The sequence below is a fragment of the Haliotis rufescens genome, unplaced genomic scaffold, assembly GCF_023055435.1.
Source record: "Haliotis rufescens isolate VD_foot unplaced genomic scaffold, xgHalRufe1.0.p SCAF_8, whole genome shotgun sequence".
NCBI lineage: Eukaryota > Metazoa > Mollusca > Gastropoda > Lepetellida > Haliotidae > Haliotis > Haliotis rufescens.
In genome coordinates, this window is record NW_025964372.1 from 1,196,892 (window position 1) to 1,213,990 (window position 17,099).

General features: G+C 44.6%; 1 protein-coding gene across 1 annotated transcript in view; it reads right to left on the minus strand.

Moving 5' to 3' along the window:
• Positions 1-3,585: 3,585 nt before the first annotated feature.
• LOC124121283 (general transcription factor IIH subunit 4-like) overlaps positions 3,586-17,099 on the minus strand; it is a 28,584-nt gene continuing 15,070 nt past the window's right edge. The window contains exons 9-14 of the mRNA XM_048389882.1: positions 16,322-16,454; positions 15,746-15,797; positions 15,101-15,179; positions 14,042-14,089; positions 10,694-10,834; positions 3,586-4,062 (exon numbers count right to left, since the gene is read on the minus strand). Of these exons, the coding sequence (XP_048245839.1) occupies positions 3,955-4,062; positions 10,694-10,834; positions 14,042-14,089; positions 15,101-15,179; positions 15,746-15,797; positions 16,322-16,454 (561 nt within the window). The 3' untranslated portion in view covers positions 3,586-3,954. The remainder of the gene's footprint in view (positions 4,063-10,693; positions 10,835-14,041; positions 14,090-15,100; positions 15,180-15,745; positions 15,798-16,321; positions 16,455-17,099) is intronic.

The window sequence follows — 17,099 nt, forward strand, 5'->3', positions numbered from 1 at the left end:
TATTTTCTATTTCGTTTAAGTTATCTTCGTTGCAGATATCTTGGAATTGGTCCCAGTTAGCTTTATTGTAATGGAATTTTGGTTCTTGGTTTTCTGTTTGGATTGGTACGTTTGTATTTCCTATGGTTATGTTTATGGGGAAGTGGTCACTACCTAGCGGGACGTCGTGCACTTCCCATTGAGTACTTTGGGCTAGATCTGCGGTGCATATGGTTAGGTCGATAGCCGACATTTTTTGGTTTATCTTATCGTACCTCGTGGGTTGGTTGCTATTAAGGAGTACTAGGTCGTTTGTTTCTATCCATTCGGAGATTAATTTGCCATGATTATCTATTTTATCATCTATGCTCCATGTAGGATGGTGAGCGTTAAGTCTCCTAGGAATATAGTAGATTTATCGCTTATTTGGAGTAGTTTGTTTAGATCCTCAGGTTGGACTTTTTGTTCCGCCCAGTGGTAAATATTTATGATGTTTATGTTTCGGTTATTTAATGTGATTTTAATGCCGTTGGCTTCTAGGTTTGGCGTGCCTATTTTTATTTCTTCGTAAGTTATATCTTCCCTGATAAATATGATTAGTCCTCCTGCGGCTCTTCTTGTTTTCGGTTTAGCTCTGTCAGTTCTAACTGAGTTGTAGATAGGTAGTGTGAATTTGGATTTTTTTGAGAATTTGGTTTCCTTTATACAAGCAATGTGAGGGCCTTTATTTAGTTTAAATTTAGTTTTTAGTTCATGGCCGTGGGAGGTGAGTCCGTTGGCGTTCCACTGAAAAATATTTAGTCCTTCGAATATTGGGTTCGGGTGATTGGTGATTTATTTTTTATTTTTTATTTTATTCGGTGAGTTCTTTTAGATGGAGGTTAAAGAGGAAGAAGGGAAGATCGGTTAATTTTAGATTGAAAGCTACTTTGTGGAAGGATTTCATGCTAGCTTTTGGTGAGTTTTGACTATGCATGTATGCTAGGAGTAAGGTGAGGTTATTTAGGTTTTGGGTGTTGGCTGGTTGGGGAGTTTGGTTTGTTTTAGTTGGAGTAGTGTCTATTGTTTCCTCAGTAATGGAGAAATCTTCGTCATCGGTTAGATTAGGTTTAGCTGATTGAGTTTCCATGGGGGAGGCATGTGATGTGGAGGATTGTGAAGGTGTTTGTGGGATGGGTGTAGCTGATGATTTCTTAGTGTTTGTGTTTTGTTGTTGTGCTTGCTTGTGGGAGAGTGTTGTTACCATATGGGCTGTAGGGTGCTTGGATGAGGGTCGTGTTGTGGTGGTCATTTTGAGGTTTGTTTTGCATGCGGGGGTTGATGTTTTGGCTATGGGAGGGTTCGTGGGTTGGTTGAGTGGCTGCTTGTGTGTGTGAGGTGGGTGCGGTTTCTCGGTAGGGGGCCCAGACAGAGCTGTCGGTTATGGGTGTGGTGTTTGGTGTAGGGAGGAACTTGTTTAGATGCAGGTGTAGCAAATTTTCGTGTTTGGATTTTAGCCGTGTCTATGTTTATGTGTTTGTTCGCCTGCTGGGTGAGTGTGTGTCTGTGCGGGCATTGGTTTGAAAGTGAAGTATGTTGGGTGGATTTGCAGTGGATGCACCAGGGTGTGCATGTGCCTGGGCAGTCTGTTTGTGCGCATTTTTTACATTTAGTTTTACGGTATGTGCATTGGGAGGCAGTGTGGTTGTATTTGAGGCACTTTGTACATTGCTTAACCTGCTTTATATAGGGTTTGACTTCTAAGTTGGTGTGGGTCCGAAGGATGTGTGTTTGGGGGCTTCAGCAGTCTTTTTGAAGTTGATTATGACAATGGAGGTTGGGACCGTTTTTCCGTTTCTAGTTGAGGTTATTCTACGCCTGCTGGTGATTAGGGGTTGAGGGTTTTGGTCTTGGTTAGCTTCTAGAGAGTATAATTGTAAGTCTTCAGTTGTTTCCCTTTGGTTAACCCTAATTACGCCTCGTGTATATTGTTGCCAATTAGGTGTTTTGTTTGATTACCGTGACGTGGAATATTTGAGTTATTTTATTTGCTGCGTTGTAAGATTCTCGGTTAGGGAAGATTATCTGGTATCCTTTGTTGGCTTTTTTAATATTGTTGTAATTTATTTTTTCTCTTTTAAACCAAAGTCCTACTTTATCTGCCGAAAGTTCTAGTGAGAGAGTGGTGCCTGAGCCTGCTGAGAAGAAGCAGAATATATATAGTAAGTAGATGATTAACAGTAACAACAATTGCATACATGAGTGGGATAACATTGGCTGGTGTTGGCAACAAAGGGATGATGCTGTCACAACACGATGGAAGGCAATGGGACATGAAGCCAATAAACAGGATAAGTGATTATTGCTTGATGAGTTCATAGTAGGCGGATGGGATGAAATAACCTTGATCTCTGTTGATTGGTGGCGGTGAATGTGGACTGCTTCTGTTAGTTTTCTTTTCGTGAAATCATGGAGAGGATTTGGACGTTGTCCCAGTTGATGCTGTGATGTACCCTCCCCCCCACTCAGACACAATCCTTATCGTATTCCCTGATAATATAATCTCTTCAATACAGAACAGACTATGACATGATAATCACCATCATTATTACGGTGAATTACGGGTTTGAGTTTATTTCATACATGTATCGTATAACCTGCTATAAGTCCTAATAAGAGATAAGATTATCCCAAATTAAAAAAAAAACCTTCTTTCACGTGCAATGACCTTACGTCTAAATTGATGAAGACTTGTTCTTACGGGGGTAGTCATCTGACTGCCGATCATTAGTCGGGTGGAACCGGATTGAAAACTCAATGATGATGTTTATGGCTAAACAGACAGTTCTGAAAAGCACACCTTGTCACTACGCCCCTCATGGGTTATTCTCCCTGTAGTGTTTTATTGTACGATAAACAACTTCAACCTGTTGTTTATTTCTTAAATATATTCGATAGTCACAGGGGCATCGATTTAATGAAATACCCAAATGACCATAGTACCATGGCATGGGTTACACACTACAAACTGTCAGTGGCTCAATTCTGAGAATGCTATGCTGGACTTTCCCTGTGAAGAATGTGGTCAGAATGTTCCCAGTAGCAGGAAAGTATAACTTTCCGCATTCATTCAGACTCGATTATTTACAGAACTCGTCATATAGCTGGAATATTGATGAAATTGAGTGAGGGAGGCAAATAACGAGTCAAAAAATGAGTGATGTTATATTTTCTAAACTGGATGAACCAAATCCCATTTCTCAGCAATTGTTAGAATGACAAGCAACAAGTCCATAGTTTACATTTATTACAATATGTACACTGCTCTGACTGCATTCAACACCAAAACAACATGGTCTGACTGTGCATGGAACCTGCCTGGCAGGACGTGAGTGAGTGAGTTGGGTTTAACGCCGCTTTTAACAATATTCCAGTTAAATCGCGGTGTGTCAGCTTAATGTGGGAGAAAAGCCCGAAGTGATGCAGGTCTCAGACGTTTACCACTTCGGTGAAACCCACGGGTATGGTGCTGACAAACCTAGAAACATAATCGGGGCGAACCGGGATTCGAACCCACAATCATAGGTTTCTGGCGTGCCCAAGGGACGCAACTCTGCACAGAGAACCTCGGCGCCTTAGACCACTGGGCGACGGGAGCCAAGTCGTTCTGGAGGAGTCACCGGGCTCACATTCTTATTGATAACAAACTGGTCACAGTTCCAACAGTCACCGGAGGACAAAGAATTGACTCAACCCTGGCATCCAAGAGGAAGTTCGGCCTGCAGTAGGTTTTATCACCACTTTGAACAGTATTTCAAAGATATCAACAAAATCATCGAGTCTGACCACCCGATCGAATTTGGTGAGCTCTTGCGTTGGGACATATTGTAACCTGGGTGTACACCTAACGGGGCCAGTGTCAGCACTGCTGAGTTTCCATCCAACATTCTCTCTTTCAAAGGCTGTATAAAGGCTATGTTTTGACTTGGACCAGTGTCACGATTGCTTCTGTCTCTTCCAGAATCGTTTGACATCGTCATGTCCCCCTCGTGAGACAATCATCACTCTTTTACTTGGATTGTCCCAGACGAGGACGTTCAGATCCTGAAATAAATATACATCTCTTACAGCACTGACTTAATGCGTGGGGGAGGTTATTGTACTTATGTAACGACAAGAGCGTAAGGGTGCTAGCCCACTGAGATTCTCATGACGCCACAGCTTAACATGGGCAAGGCAGGGTAGAGAGTGAGTGAGTTGGGTTTAACGTCGCTTTTAACAGTATTCCAGTTATATCACGGCGTGTCAGCTTAATGTGGGAGGAAAGCCCGAAGTGATGCAGGTCTCAGACGTTTACCACTTCGGTGAAACCCACGAGCACGGGTATGGTGCTGACAAACCTAGAAACATAATCGGGCGAACCGGGATTCGAACCCACAATCATAGGTTTCTGGCATGCCCAAGGGACGCAACTCTGCACACCGAATCGCAGCGTCTTGGATGACTGGGCCACCCGTGCCCCCACACTGCACAGTGCCATCTTTGTATGATGCGATCGGGGATCGAACCCATGACCTTCCTCTACTGACCCACGTTGAATATTTTGTGCATTAATAATGAGTACAGAATTAGTAAAATCTAAATATTTTGTACATTTGTATACTTATCCTGCATTACTCCTTAATGCATTCACTGCTTACTTACGACAACCAGAAGGACAGCGCTGCGAAGGTCCTGGGTGAAGAAATAAAGTTGTTGTTCTCAAGTCCCAATCAGTGGCCTTCCGTCGCTGTCCTGTGACCTTGATGACACCTAAGGTCATCTTCACATCACTGCCTGTCGCCCAAGCTCTTAGAAAAACATACTTTTGAGGTTTCTGAAGCCAAAGTGGGGAGGCAAGTCTAACGACGGGTGGGCCTTAAGCGTAGTAATGCAGGATAAGTATACAAATGTAAAAAATATTTAGATTTTACTAAATTTTTTACTTATCCTGCATTACTCCTTAATGCATCTGTATCGGACGGTTTGGAGGTGGGTAAACCTTCAGAATACAGAAACCTCAATAATTCACACCCTGCAATACGACACCAGTTGGTCGATAAACCGTGAAGCGGAAAAGTTCAGACAAAAACGCCATTACGGTAGGGTTGTTCAAAAATCAAAAAGAGAAATTCCCTATACACGCTTAGTAATAAAGAAAATAATAGCTATTCAGCTAATTCTTTACTTACTGCGTCATAGAGCCGTCGCTGACAAACAAGATTGTCTAATATTCTTCCACTATTGGCGACTGAGTGACTGCACATGGAAGTTGACTGGCTCTGTATAGGGCGAGTTCATTATTTGCGTCAGTGGTTGGCAATCTGCAGGATAACAACCAGAGGGCCAAACTTCGAACGTCTTCGACATCCTCGAGAGTCACAACGCGAAGGTTATGACTAACGAAAATATGTGTCGAATCTCCAGAAATATCCTTCCGTGATTATTCCAAAACCACAATTGCCGTGTTGAGCCCTGGTAAGGCTGACACCTTGAGATCTTGAGGGTAATTCGCTCTCGGCGAGTTCCGTTTGATGATCTCGTAGGCCTGAAGGATTACTGCGCGTAACCATAGAGATATGGTGTTTGCGATTATGCGACTAACTTCTGTCGTGGACGAACCACGCCTAGTCTTGGAGCGTCGAATGAAAACTCGAACTGCTCGCACCGAGCCCAGGAGAACTTCACCATGTACGATTCCCACAATAGTCGATATCGGTGGGATGGTGAAGGAACGGTCGGGTTGGCCTGGTAGTAGATTTTAGCAATAAAATCCCAGCATAATCCTAGATGTCCCGTTCCGTGCGTCCCATGCTCAAAACGGATCCGGGTTGAGTCGATCACATGTAGTTCGCTCACCCGTACCGCCATTGCTAATGCCAAGAGAAACCATTGTTTCCTTGGTGATGTCCAAGCTCTTCACAGCGATAGCACGTTCGCGGAGCTCTCTATACTATACCGAGAGTGTAACGAAGGTGTCACGTGCTGGGAAGGAGCTTGAAAATGAGGACGCAATGAGGGGCTCGAAGGGGGCCCTCGCAAACCTCGAAGTACCACGTTCAAGTCCCAATCAGGTGGCTGGAACTTGGCCTTCTGATCCTCAAACCTGAATGAGCATAATATGGCCTGTAGTTCCGTGACCTTAATCACACTGTGATTTTCCGGAAACGGCCAACACTAAGATAATTGCAGCCAATTACGTAGTAATGGTGCTACCTTCCAAGTGTTTTGGGGTACGCAATGTAGGAGGTATTCCTCTAGGAATTGTGACGCAATGTAGGAGGTATTCCTCTAGGAACTTCCCTGTAAAAAGTCTCAAGTGATCCCCACTTGTCATCGTCGTCTCTGGGAGAGTAACGATGAACTAAAGCTATAGCTTTGCTGCCCGTGTCGAAATAACCCTTCGCACTTAAACGCCTTTTAAAGACGAACCATGCGTGCAGACGTTGGGTGAGGCAATTTTCTGTTAAGGGTGGATGAGTAGGTTGGACCACTGTGAGGGGAAGTGAATCGTTTTAGATTTTTCCGAGCTTGACGAACTACCTTCTCGCCGGTTACCAGGGTGCGACCAAAGGAGAGATCGAGATACCTTGTCTCCTTGATCCCCTGTAGCACCTTGGGAAGTAAAAGTGGTGGCAGAAGAGTTTTAGTTCTTTGCCCTTCCCAAGTGATACTGAACTCGTCCACCGCCCAAGTCTGCGGATCCGGCAACGGGGAGATATACGTCATGAGTTGGTGGCCTAGGCAAGTAATAAACAAGTCAATGTTTGGTTGCCTGAATTCCTGAAGCAGTAACTGGAATGCTTCTGTGAGAAATTTCCACTCGGTGGGAGCCACCCTGTCTGGACGTGATAAAGTATCGGCCAGTATGTTTCTACATCCGGGGATGTGCTGAACTATGAACCTTAGTCACAGCCGATCCACTAGATGGAAGAAATCTGAATGTCCTTAGAAGTGGAGAGTGGGAGTGTGTTGTTCCCCGATTGCACAGGCACCACACCGCAGTGCTGTTGTCTGTGGATATAGCGAGTCGGGCTAACTGTAGTTGATTCTGCCAATGTCATATAGCCAGAATTAAAGCTTCCAACTCCAAGTTGTTTATGTGCCACTTCCATTGTGCGCCGGGCCATAGCCCTGAGCTTATCTGGTCTTGTAAGTGAAGACTCCACCCCTGAAAGGGGACGTCCACAAACAGGTGTGTATTCGGGGAAAACCCGAATAAACAGACTCCGCAGACATTCAGCGCCACAAATTGAGGCAAGGCTCTAGCTTAGTCGGTAGAGTGATGGCCTTGAGTGGATCCTGACTCCTGATGTAAGGGTTCAGGAAAAAAATGAATTGGTCGCAGTTGTAAGCGGTCCATGCTAGTTAACTCCTGTGCCGAGGTGATTAACCCTAGCAACACTTGCCACTGGCGAAGTGTGTGTGGTTGGTGTAGAGTAGATGACAAAAGAAGTAGAAACTTGTGCCATCTGTCCCTCGGTACAGATAGGATATCCTGGTCTGTCTTAAACAGGTCTCCTATGAACTGAAGTCAATGGGAAGGAGAATACTCCCGACTTCGCCTCGTTGATTGTCTATCCCAGTTATTGACATGTGTTGATGATACAGTAGATCGCCCTCCATCTACGACTCGAACCAAGTGTTCGTCATTGGCTTCATTACTCCTGTAAATAGCCATAAGTGTCACTGACATGTCAAATGGGAAATACTACCATTGGTAGAGAACCCCAATGAACTGGACCTGAAAAGTCTACGGTTGGGATGGATAGTCGAGACTGATGAAGAATCAAACGTTCGTTGAACACAGAGATTGTGGATCATTCTCATCTTGTCTGGGTCCTTCATGAGTACCAGGTAGGTGTGAGGATAAAACCCCGGAGTAAAGACTGGGTTGTGAACCCACTCTACAGCTCTTCTTACCAACAGTATGTCTATGTTGGATTTTCCCAATCAAACTGTGGTCAACGGTGGGGTTATCTCTACCCTTATACGGACACCATGATATAGTGCGATAAGTACGAAATCGTCCTTGAGACTTGTCTCTGCCACTCCCTTTCTCAGTAAGGGAATGCTGGTCTTCCCTGAGAAACGCGCGTCTAGGCTTATAATTCCCTGACTTGCCAGCCCGCTTGGACTTTCCAAGCTTTTTGGGAACTTGACGTGCGTGTCTGCGATCTGTTCGTTGAACAGGGGAGTAGATGACCAAGGTTGAAGTAATAGACTGCCCTTGAAACCAGCATCTCAGTTGGAAATGGCTATAAAGTCTTGGGTGTAACGGTAATCTCCGTCAGAACGGTCTCAAGATGAATTTTCCTGTGGTCAAACTGACGCTGTAGGAAAAACACCATAGTTTGGAAGTGATCTAATCAGATATGGTTATCCTCTAATAGATTCTGATCCACTGCAAACATTGACGATATTGGTCGCTTAAATCAGGGAGCAAATGTGAGTTTTGGAGAAGTCTTCCTCTAATGACCTCGTGGTGTCCCTCTTATTAACCCTGTTATCAGGGGAAGGCGTTACTGACACGAGATGGTCTGCTTCCCAATCGGGTACATGTGCTAAGCTGATCATGTGCCGGTTACGTAACCGAGTACACTGTAAGCCTTGGGCTAACGTCATTGTAGAGACCTTGAATGGTACGCAGACGCTGCGCTCAGCGCAGGTCTGGAATGTTGGAACAGCGCTAAGCTGATCGTGCGACGTTTGCGTAATAGGAGCGCTTTGGGTAGCAGTCAGACGCTGCGCTCGGCGCAGGTCTATGCTGGATATGTTGGAACAGCGCTAAGCTGATCGTGCGCCGCTCGCGTAATAGAAGTGCTTGGGTTGTAGTCAAGTGCTGCGCTCGGCGCAGATAAATCAGACACAAAGCTCAAAAGTATTGACTGGATCAAGGCTTGCGTCTAATCTACCCCCATCATAGCATCTCGATACGCTGGTGCTGTCGCCGACGTCACAGATTATCATACATGTATCTGGAAGTGTCCGGCGGCTGAAAAATAGGAGCAGTTACGATACTCACAAAATCCTCCGGTATTGTTGATTTCGGTGGATGGTGTACTTCTGCAATCACAGGCGTCATAATACCTGCCGATAATAACGGTTGGGTGGTAATGACAGAACCATATGTCATTCGCTATTCTGCGATAGTGACATTCCTCTCGTCTCACGACGGAAAAACTGCAAAATATGATTGTGAGTAATGTGCTTTTATATAGTAAACTCGTTGGATTAGAGATTTACACAAAAATTACATTTTGAATTTTGGCGAGCACATCTACGTGCATGCCTATGACCGTGGATAAAGAGCTTTGGGCGATTATTCCACGACAATATGTACACCACGCAAACATAAGTTACGCAATTAACCCATTGAAGAAATGGTACTGAAAGAATGCCGTAGAATTGAACAGTAATCTATCGGCAAAAATACGAATTGCAAGGGTATACAATATTTTTATATACGCAATTCAATGTAAACCAAGGCTATTTACATTTAGAGATTGGAGAGCACATCCGCGCGCAAACCAACCAAAGTGGATGATAATCTTTGTAAGGTTTTTTCCACGACAATTAGTACAATGCTCAAAGGTATGTTACGCAATTAAACCCTTGTTGAGACAATACTGGAAGAGTGCCGAAGAATTTGAACACTAATCTATCGGCAAATTTATGAGTTGCAAGGGTATACAATATTTTTGTATGGGCAACTCAATGTAAACCAAGGGTATTTATATTTTCATTTAGGGTTTGGAGAGCACATCTGCGCGCAAACCAAACAACGTGGATGATAATCTTTGTAAGATTTTTCCCACGACAATTAGTACCACGCTCAATCATAAGTTACACAATTACGCCATTGTTGATGAGGCGGTACTGGAAGAATGCCATAGAAATGAACAATAATCTATCGGCAAAAACTACGAGTTGCAAGAGTATACAAAGTTCATATACGCAACTCAATGTTAAATCAAAAATACCAACAAAAGACTATTTAATCGCATAAACATAGGTACGCAATAAAAGAATTGTTGAGCCGTAGATTTGATATTAATCTATCGGCAACCATATTTTTAACGAGTTGAAAAAGTATACAATATTTTAGTATACGCAACTCACTGTTACGCCAAAGCTAGTAGTATTTAAAAACATAAGAATATGTTATACATACGTAGCTGAGAATTGTAAACAATATGACTACCTTGGCAGGCAAACGATTGTAACACAATTCAAAATGGCGGCGAACAACAATATTTTGGCGGGAAAAAAGACAAGAGTCTTTTCACGCCTAATTAATTCACATAAAACTACACAACATGGTGAAAGTAATATGAAAAGAATACATCACCCATCGCAGATCAATTTTTAAGATTGTAGACAAACTGAAGGTCTAAAATTAATCCAAAAGGAGAGCTCCGCTTGGACACGTCCTAGCTGTGCTGCGACAAGCAGTGATGTGAAGATGACCTTAGGTGTCATCAAGGTCACAGGACAGCGACGGAAGGCCACTGATTGGGACTTGAGAACAACAACTTTATTTCTTCACCCAGGACCTTCGCAGGCTGTCCTTCTAGTTGTCATAAGTAAGCAGTGAATGCATTAAGGAGTAATGCAGGATAAGTAAAAAAATTTAATGATACTTGTCGGGGCAAATAGAAAGTATTTTTACTGCAAATAAATAAAAGGAACTCACTTGTGCATAGTCCCTGAGCAACTCAAAGTCATTTTGAGACAGGAACTGGTTGTACATGACACCATCAGTGAACTTGAAACGGTCTCTCTCAAGCTCCCAGAGGCGTACCTGGTCACACACCGTCAGGGGTATCACAGGGGTCTGGGGGCAGAAATCCTCGTGTATAATTCTAAGAATACTACCTAGTAACATCACAGCCATAAGTTCCTGTTTGGCTGTCATGCTCAATATAAAATTGCATTTAAATTTTCAACAGACATCCTCCTCACTGCCAAATAGTTGTAAGGGTAATCCTATCCCTAGCAGGAAACGCAACTGCACATGCACAAGATGATAAAACATCACGTCTTTCCTGTGTGTCCAGAGTGAGTGAGTGAGTTGAGTTTAACGCCGCTTTTATCAGTATTCAAAGTTATATCACGGCTGTCAGCTTGATGTGGGAGGAAAGCCCAAAGTGATGCAGGTCTCAGACGTTTACCACTTCGGTGAAACCCACGAGCACGGGTATGGTGCTGACAAACCTAGAAACATAATTGGGGCAATCCGGGATTCGAACCCGCAATCATAGGTTTCTGTCGTGCCCAAGGGACGCAACTCTGCACAGCGAATCACGGCGCCTTAGACGACTGGGCCACCCTCGACCCCGTTTGTCCAGATGTTAACCTTCCAAACATTTTGCTCTTCACATCTAAAAGTGTTTGAAAACAATCTTCACACTGTCTCTGCTAGATCTTCTTATAAAAGACTACTGCAGGACAAGCTGTAGCAGATTCACGACCTTATGGGTATAAGAAGCAAGATCGGTCTAGTAATTAGTTAGTAAATGTATTGTGGAAGATGGACTCTCTTGTTTGGTTATGTGATTGACAGCCAAATAGGAATTTATGGCTATGGTGTAATGGAGGTAAGGTATTCAAAGGAATTATACTTGTATACATTGTACAGTCACCGAGGTTCCTACAGTCACCCAGGTTCGTACAGTCACCCAGGTTCGTACAGTCACCCAGGTTCGTACAGTCACCCAGGTTCGTACAGTCACCGAGGTTGGTACAGTCACCCAGGTTGGTACAGTCACCCAGGTTCGTACAGTCACCCAGGTTAGTACAGTCACCCAGGTTCGTACAGTCACCCAGGTTGGTACAGTCACCCAGGTTGGTACAGTCACCCAGGTTGGTACAGTCACCCAGGTTGGTACAGTCACCGAGGTTCGTACAGTCACCCAGGTTAGTACAGTCACCGAGGTTCGTACAGTCACCGAGGTTCGTACAGTCACCCAGGTTAGTACAGTCACCCAGGTTCGTACAGTCACCGAGGTTCGTACAGTCACCGAGGTTCGTACAGTCAACCAGGTTCATACAGTCACCCAGGTTGGTACAGTCACCCAGGTTGGTACAGTCACCCAGGTTGGTACAGTCACCCAGGTTGGTACAGTCACCCAGGTTCGTACAGTCACCCAGGTTAGTACAGTCACCCAGGTTCGTACAGTCACCCAGGTTCGAACAGTCACCCAGCTTTGTACAGTCACCAATGTTTGTACAGGCTTGACAAGGCCGCGAATTTTAAAGTCATGCTTAAAAAGCCTTGATTTTTAGTGTCAACCTTGAAAATCCCCAGAATAGCTTGGAAAGCCTTGACAAAAACTTGCTACAATTATTAAAATTCATAACAGGCGACGTGATCTATTTCACTTGTTGGTTGTGAAAATAAATCCTGTCAGAAGATTTGTGATGTTTATACTGCTTTTTAGGTTTTACGACTACTATATAGTATGCTTGATTTAAGAAAATGTTGACAGGCAGAGGTCAATAACAAAGCCAGAAAGCCTTCAAAGTGACGGCTGAAAGCCTCGAACAGGTCTTAATTTTTAGTGTTTCATATCTGTAAAGATATCTGTATCTGGTAAAGTCAGGGAGGAGACACTGAAGTGATCAGTGCTGTCTGTCTACCGTAGTCGGACACGAGGCAGTGTTAGAGTCAATGAGGAGACACTGAAGTGACCAGTGCTGTCTGTCTACCGTACTCGGACACGAGGCAGTGGTAGAGTCAATGAGGAGACACTGAAGTGACCAGTGCTGACCATCTACCGTACACAGACACGAGGCAGTGGTAGAGTCAAGGAGGAGACACTGAAGTGACCAGTGATGTCCGTCTACCGTACACGGACACGAGGCAGTGGTAGAGTCAGTGAGGAGACACTGAAGTGACCAGTGCTGACCATCTACCGTACTTGGACACGAGGCAGTGGTAGAGTCAAGGAGGAGACACTGAAGTGACCAGTGCTGACCATCTACCGTACATGGACACGAGGCAATGGTAGAGTCAATGAGGAGACACTGAAGTGACCAGTGCTTACCATCTACCGTACATGGACACGAGGCAATGGTAGAGTCAATGAGGAGACACTGAAGTGACCAGTGCTGACCATCTACCGTACTCGGACACGAGGCAGTGGTAGAGTCAAGGAGGAGACACTGAAGTGACCAGTGCTGTCCGTCTACCGTACACGGACACGAGGCAGTGGTAGAGTCAATGAGGAGACACTGAAGTGACCAGTGCTGTCCGTCTACTGTACACGGACACGAGGCAGTGGTAGAGTCAAGGAGGAGACACTGAAGTGACCAGTGCTGACCATCTACCGTACACGGACACGAGGCAGTGGTAGAGTCAAGGAGGAGACACTGAAGTGACCAGTGCTGTCCGTCTACCGTACTCGGACACGAGGCAGTGGTAGAGTAAGTGAGGAGACACTGATGTGACCAGTGCTGTCCGTCTACCGTACTCGGACACGAGGCAATGGTAGAGTCAGTGAGGAGACACTGAAGTGACCAGTGCTGACCATCTACCGTACACGGACACGAGGCAGTGGTAGAGTCAAGGAGGAGACACTGAAGTGACCAGTGCTGTCCGTCTACCGTACTCGGACACGAGGCAGTGGTAGAGTAAGTGAGGAGACACTGATGTGACCAGTGCTGTCCGTCTACCGTACTCGGACACGAGGCAATGGTAGAGTCAGTGAGGAGACACTGAAGTGACCAGTGCTGACCATCTACCGTACACGGACACGAGGCAGTGGTAGAGCCAAGGAGGAGACACTGAAGTGACCAGTGCTGACCATCTACCATACTTGGACACGAGGCAGTGGTAGAGTCAATGAGGAGACACTGAAGTGACCAGTGCTGACCATCTCTTGTACTTGGACACGGGGCAGTGGTAGAGTCAATGAGGAGACACTGAAGTGACCAGTGCTGACCATCTCTTGTACTCGGACACGAGGCAGTGGTAGAGTCAATGAGGAGACACTGAAATGACCAGTGCTGACCTGGAAGGCTCTTGCTGGAATATACTTACTGTCTTCATCATCTCAGGGTGAGCATGGCTGCGCAGGAAGTTGATTATCTGTGAATGAAGACACATACATGCTGTTACGTAGTGTTCCTATTCACACAGACTGGATACGAGGTGAGGTGAGGTGAGGTGAGGTGAGGTGAGGTGAGGTGAGGTGAGGTGAGGTGAGGTGAAATGGGGTTTAACGTCGCGTCCAAGATTATTGCACTTATATAGCGACGTGCATGTACGTGTGTGTGTTTGTGTGGCTGCTTGTACTAGTCCGGACTGATGCCGATTTATAGTGCTAGCTCACAGAGATACCATGCCACAGTTTAACATGAATACCTCACTCAGACACAGTATACTGACTCCGAGCCGACCAGTCCTTGTTTTAACCCCTTTATGCCGAGCGCCAAACAGGGTAACAACAAGTACCATCTTTTTACGTCTTTTGGTATGAAGCGGTCGGGGATCGAACCCTGGACCTTCCGCTCTCCGGGCGGACGCTCTACCACTAGACAACAGGGCGGTCCGGGGTAAGTGAGAGAGTGTTGTTCTACGCATCTACTGGAGGGGGGAAGGTGGGGGGGGAGGGGAGTTATGGACTTCATGTCCATAAGCTGTACTATTTATTGACTCAAATACAGCAAAGGTATTGAGGTTTTGTTTGTTTTTTGTTTGCTTGTTGTTTAACACTGCAAATAATCAAGTCTGGACCAGACAATCCAGTGATTGACATCATGAGCATCGATCCACGCAATTGGGATACGATGACATGCATCAACCAAGTCAGCGAGCCTGACCACTCGATCCCGTTAGTCGCCTCTTACGACAAGCATGGGTTACTGAAGACCTATTCTAACCCGGAATCTTCACGGGACATGTGGCATGACAAGTGAATGCTTCAACCATGCACTACCCATCACCCCATGTTGGTCATAGGTGAGAGTAAGGAAATCTGTGACATGATAGTATTTAGAGGACATAACAGAACATCTTTGTGACCATCATGAGATATTGCTTACAGTATTTGTTGAGTGTGACTCGTCGTGTGTGAGCCTGTCGTCACGAGGTATTTACCTGCTCGGCTGTTATTCCCCTCGTAAGGGCCGCCCTGACACTGTCTCGGGACAAGTTGGCAACAGCCATATTAGGGAATCTGACAACAGAGCGTGTGACATAGAGAGAACTTAAAGATCAGCTTAAAGAGGAATAATTCTGTGAACGGTACTGTACAACCTGAAATGCATTTGCCAGAACATACCTTGTTATACAACTTACCTGTATGTTTGACATCTTACCTGCATAACATTTGATAAATTACCTGTACGTTTGACAACTTACCTGTATAACATTTGATAACTTACCTGTATGTTTGACATCTTACCTGTATAACATTTGATAACTTACCTGTCGTTTGACAACTTACCTGTATAACATTTGATAACTTACCTGTATGTTTGACAACTTACCTGCATAACATTTGATAAATTACCTGTACGTTTGACAACTTACCTGTATAACATATGACAACTTACCTGTATAACATATGACAACTTACCTGTATAACATTTGACAACTTACCTGTATAATGTTTGACAACTTACCTGTATAACATATGACAACTTACCTGTATAACATTTGACAACTTACCAGTATAGAGTTGGCAACTTACGTCTATGAAATTTGACAGGACATACCTGTATGAGAATTGACAGAACTTACCTGTATAACATTTGACAGAATAAAGCCAACAGTGCCGTCTGTAGTGGAGAATCTAAAATGACAAAATGATGAAGACTAGACTGGTATGTTTGTACCTGTGGAGTGAGTGAGTGAGTGAGTGAGTTGGGTTTAACGCTGCTTTTAACATTATTCCAGTTATATCACGCGTGTCAGCTTAATGTGGGAGGAAAGCCCCAAGTGATGCAGGTCTAAGACATTTACCACTTCGATGAAACCCACGAGCACGGGTATGTTGCTGACAAGCCTAGAAAATATAATTGTGGCGAACCGGGATTCGAACCCACAATCATAGGATTCTGGTGTGCCTAAAATAAACAAATCTGCACAGCAAATCACGGCGCCTTAGACGACTGGGCCACCCGTGCCCCCTGTGCCTGTGGAGTGAGTGGGTTTACTTCATTGGTGCTTTGAACAGTTTAACAATAATATCCTGTCACATCAGCTTGATGTGGGAGGAAAGCCCAAAGTGATGCAGGTCTTGGTAAAACTCGTGTGCACAGCTATGGTGCAGACAAACCAGGTTTCAAACCCAGAAACCCTGCAGTATGTTTGTACCTGTATAAGCGTACACTCTGTAGTTTGTCTCGACGACCAGGTACCCTGATGAATGGCTGTCAGTGTTGAAAGTCGTCAGTCCCGATGCTATATTGATTGCCAGACGGGTGGGGTAATATCTTTGAGATTTTCTCTGAAAAACAACAAGTGAAGAATGAGTCTGAAACATCCCAGAATATCAGGGCAGAATGTATGTAATCGGGTTCTGGCCAGGCAAATCAATGGTTGACAGCATGAGCAACAATCAATGCCATCTGGGCACAATGATACACAGTCAGGTCACGTATCATGACAACATGATCCCCATTTCAGTTATCCCCATTTCAGTCAAAATCCCCACAGTAAAAAAAACACAGGGTCCACACAGTAATGAAACCACAGGATCCACAGTAATAAAACCACAGGATCCACACAGTAATAAAACCACAGGATCCACACAGTAATAAAACCACAGGATCCCACAGTGATAAAACCACAGGATCCACACAGCAATAAAACCACAGGATCCACACAGCGATAAAACCACAGGATCCACACAGTAATAAAACCACAGGATCCACACAGTAATAAAACCACAGGATCCACACAGTAATAAAACCACAGGATCCACACAGTAATAAAACCACAGGATCCCCAGAAATAAAACATCATCATCCCCACAGCAATAAAACCACAGGACACGTCTGTATTCTATGCTTTTGGCATATCAAGGTAAGACAATTCTGCTATTATGATAAGCCTGCCCATGATGTTGTGAAAAATAGAAACGAAATACATA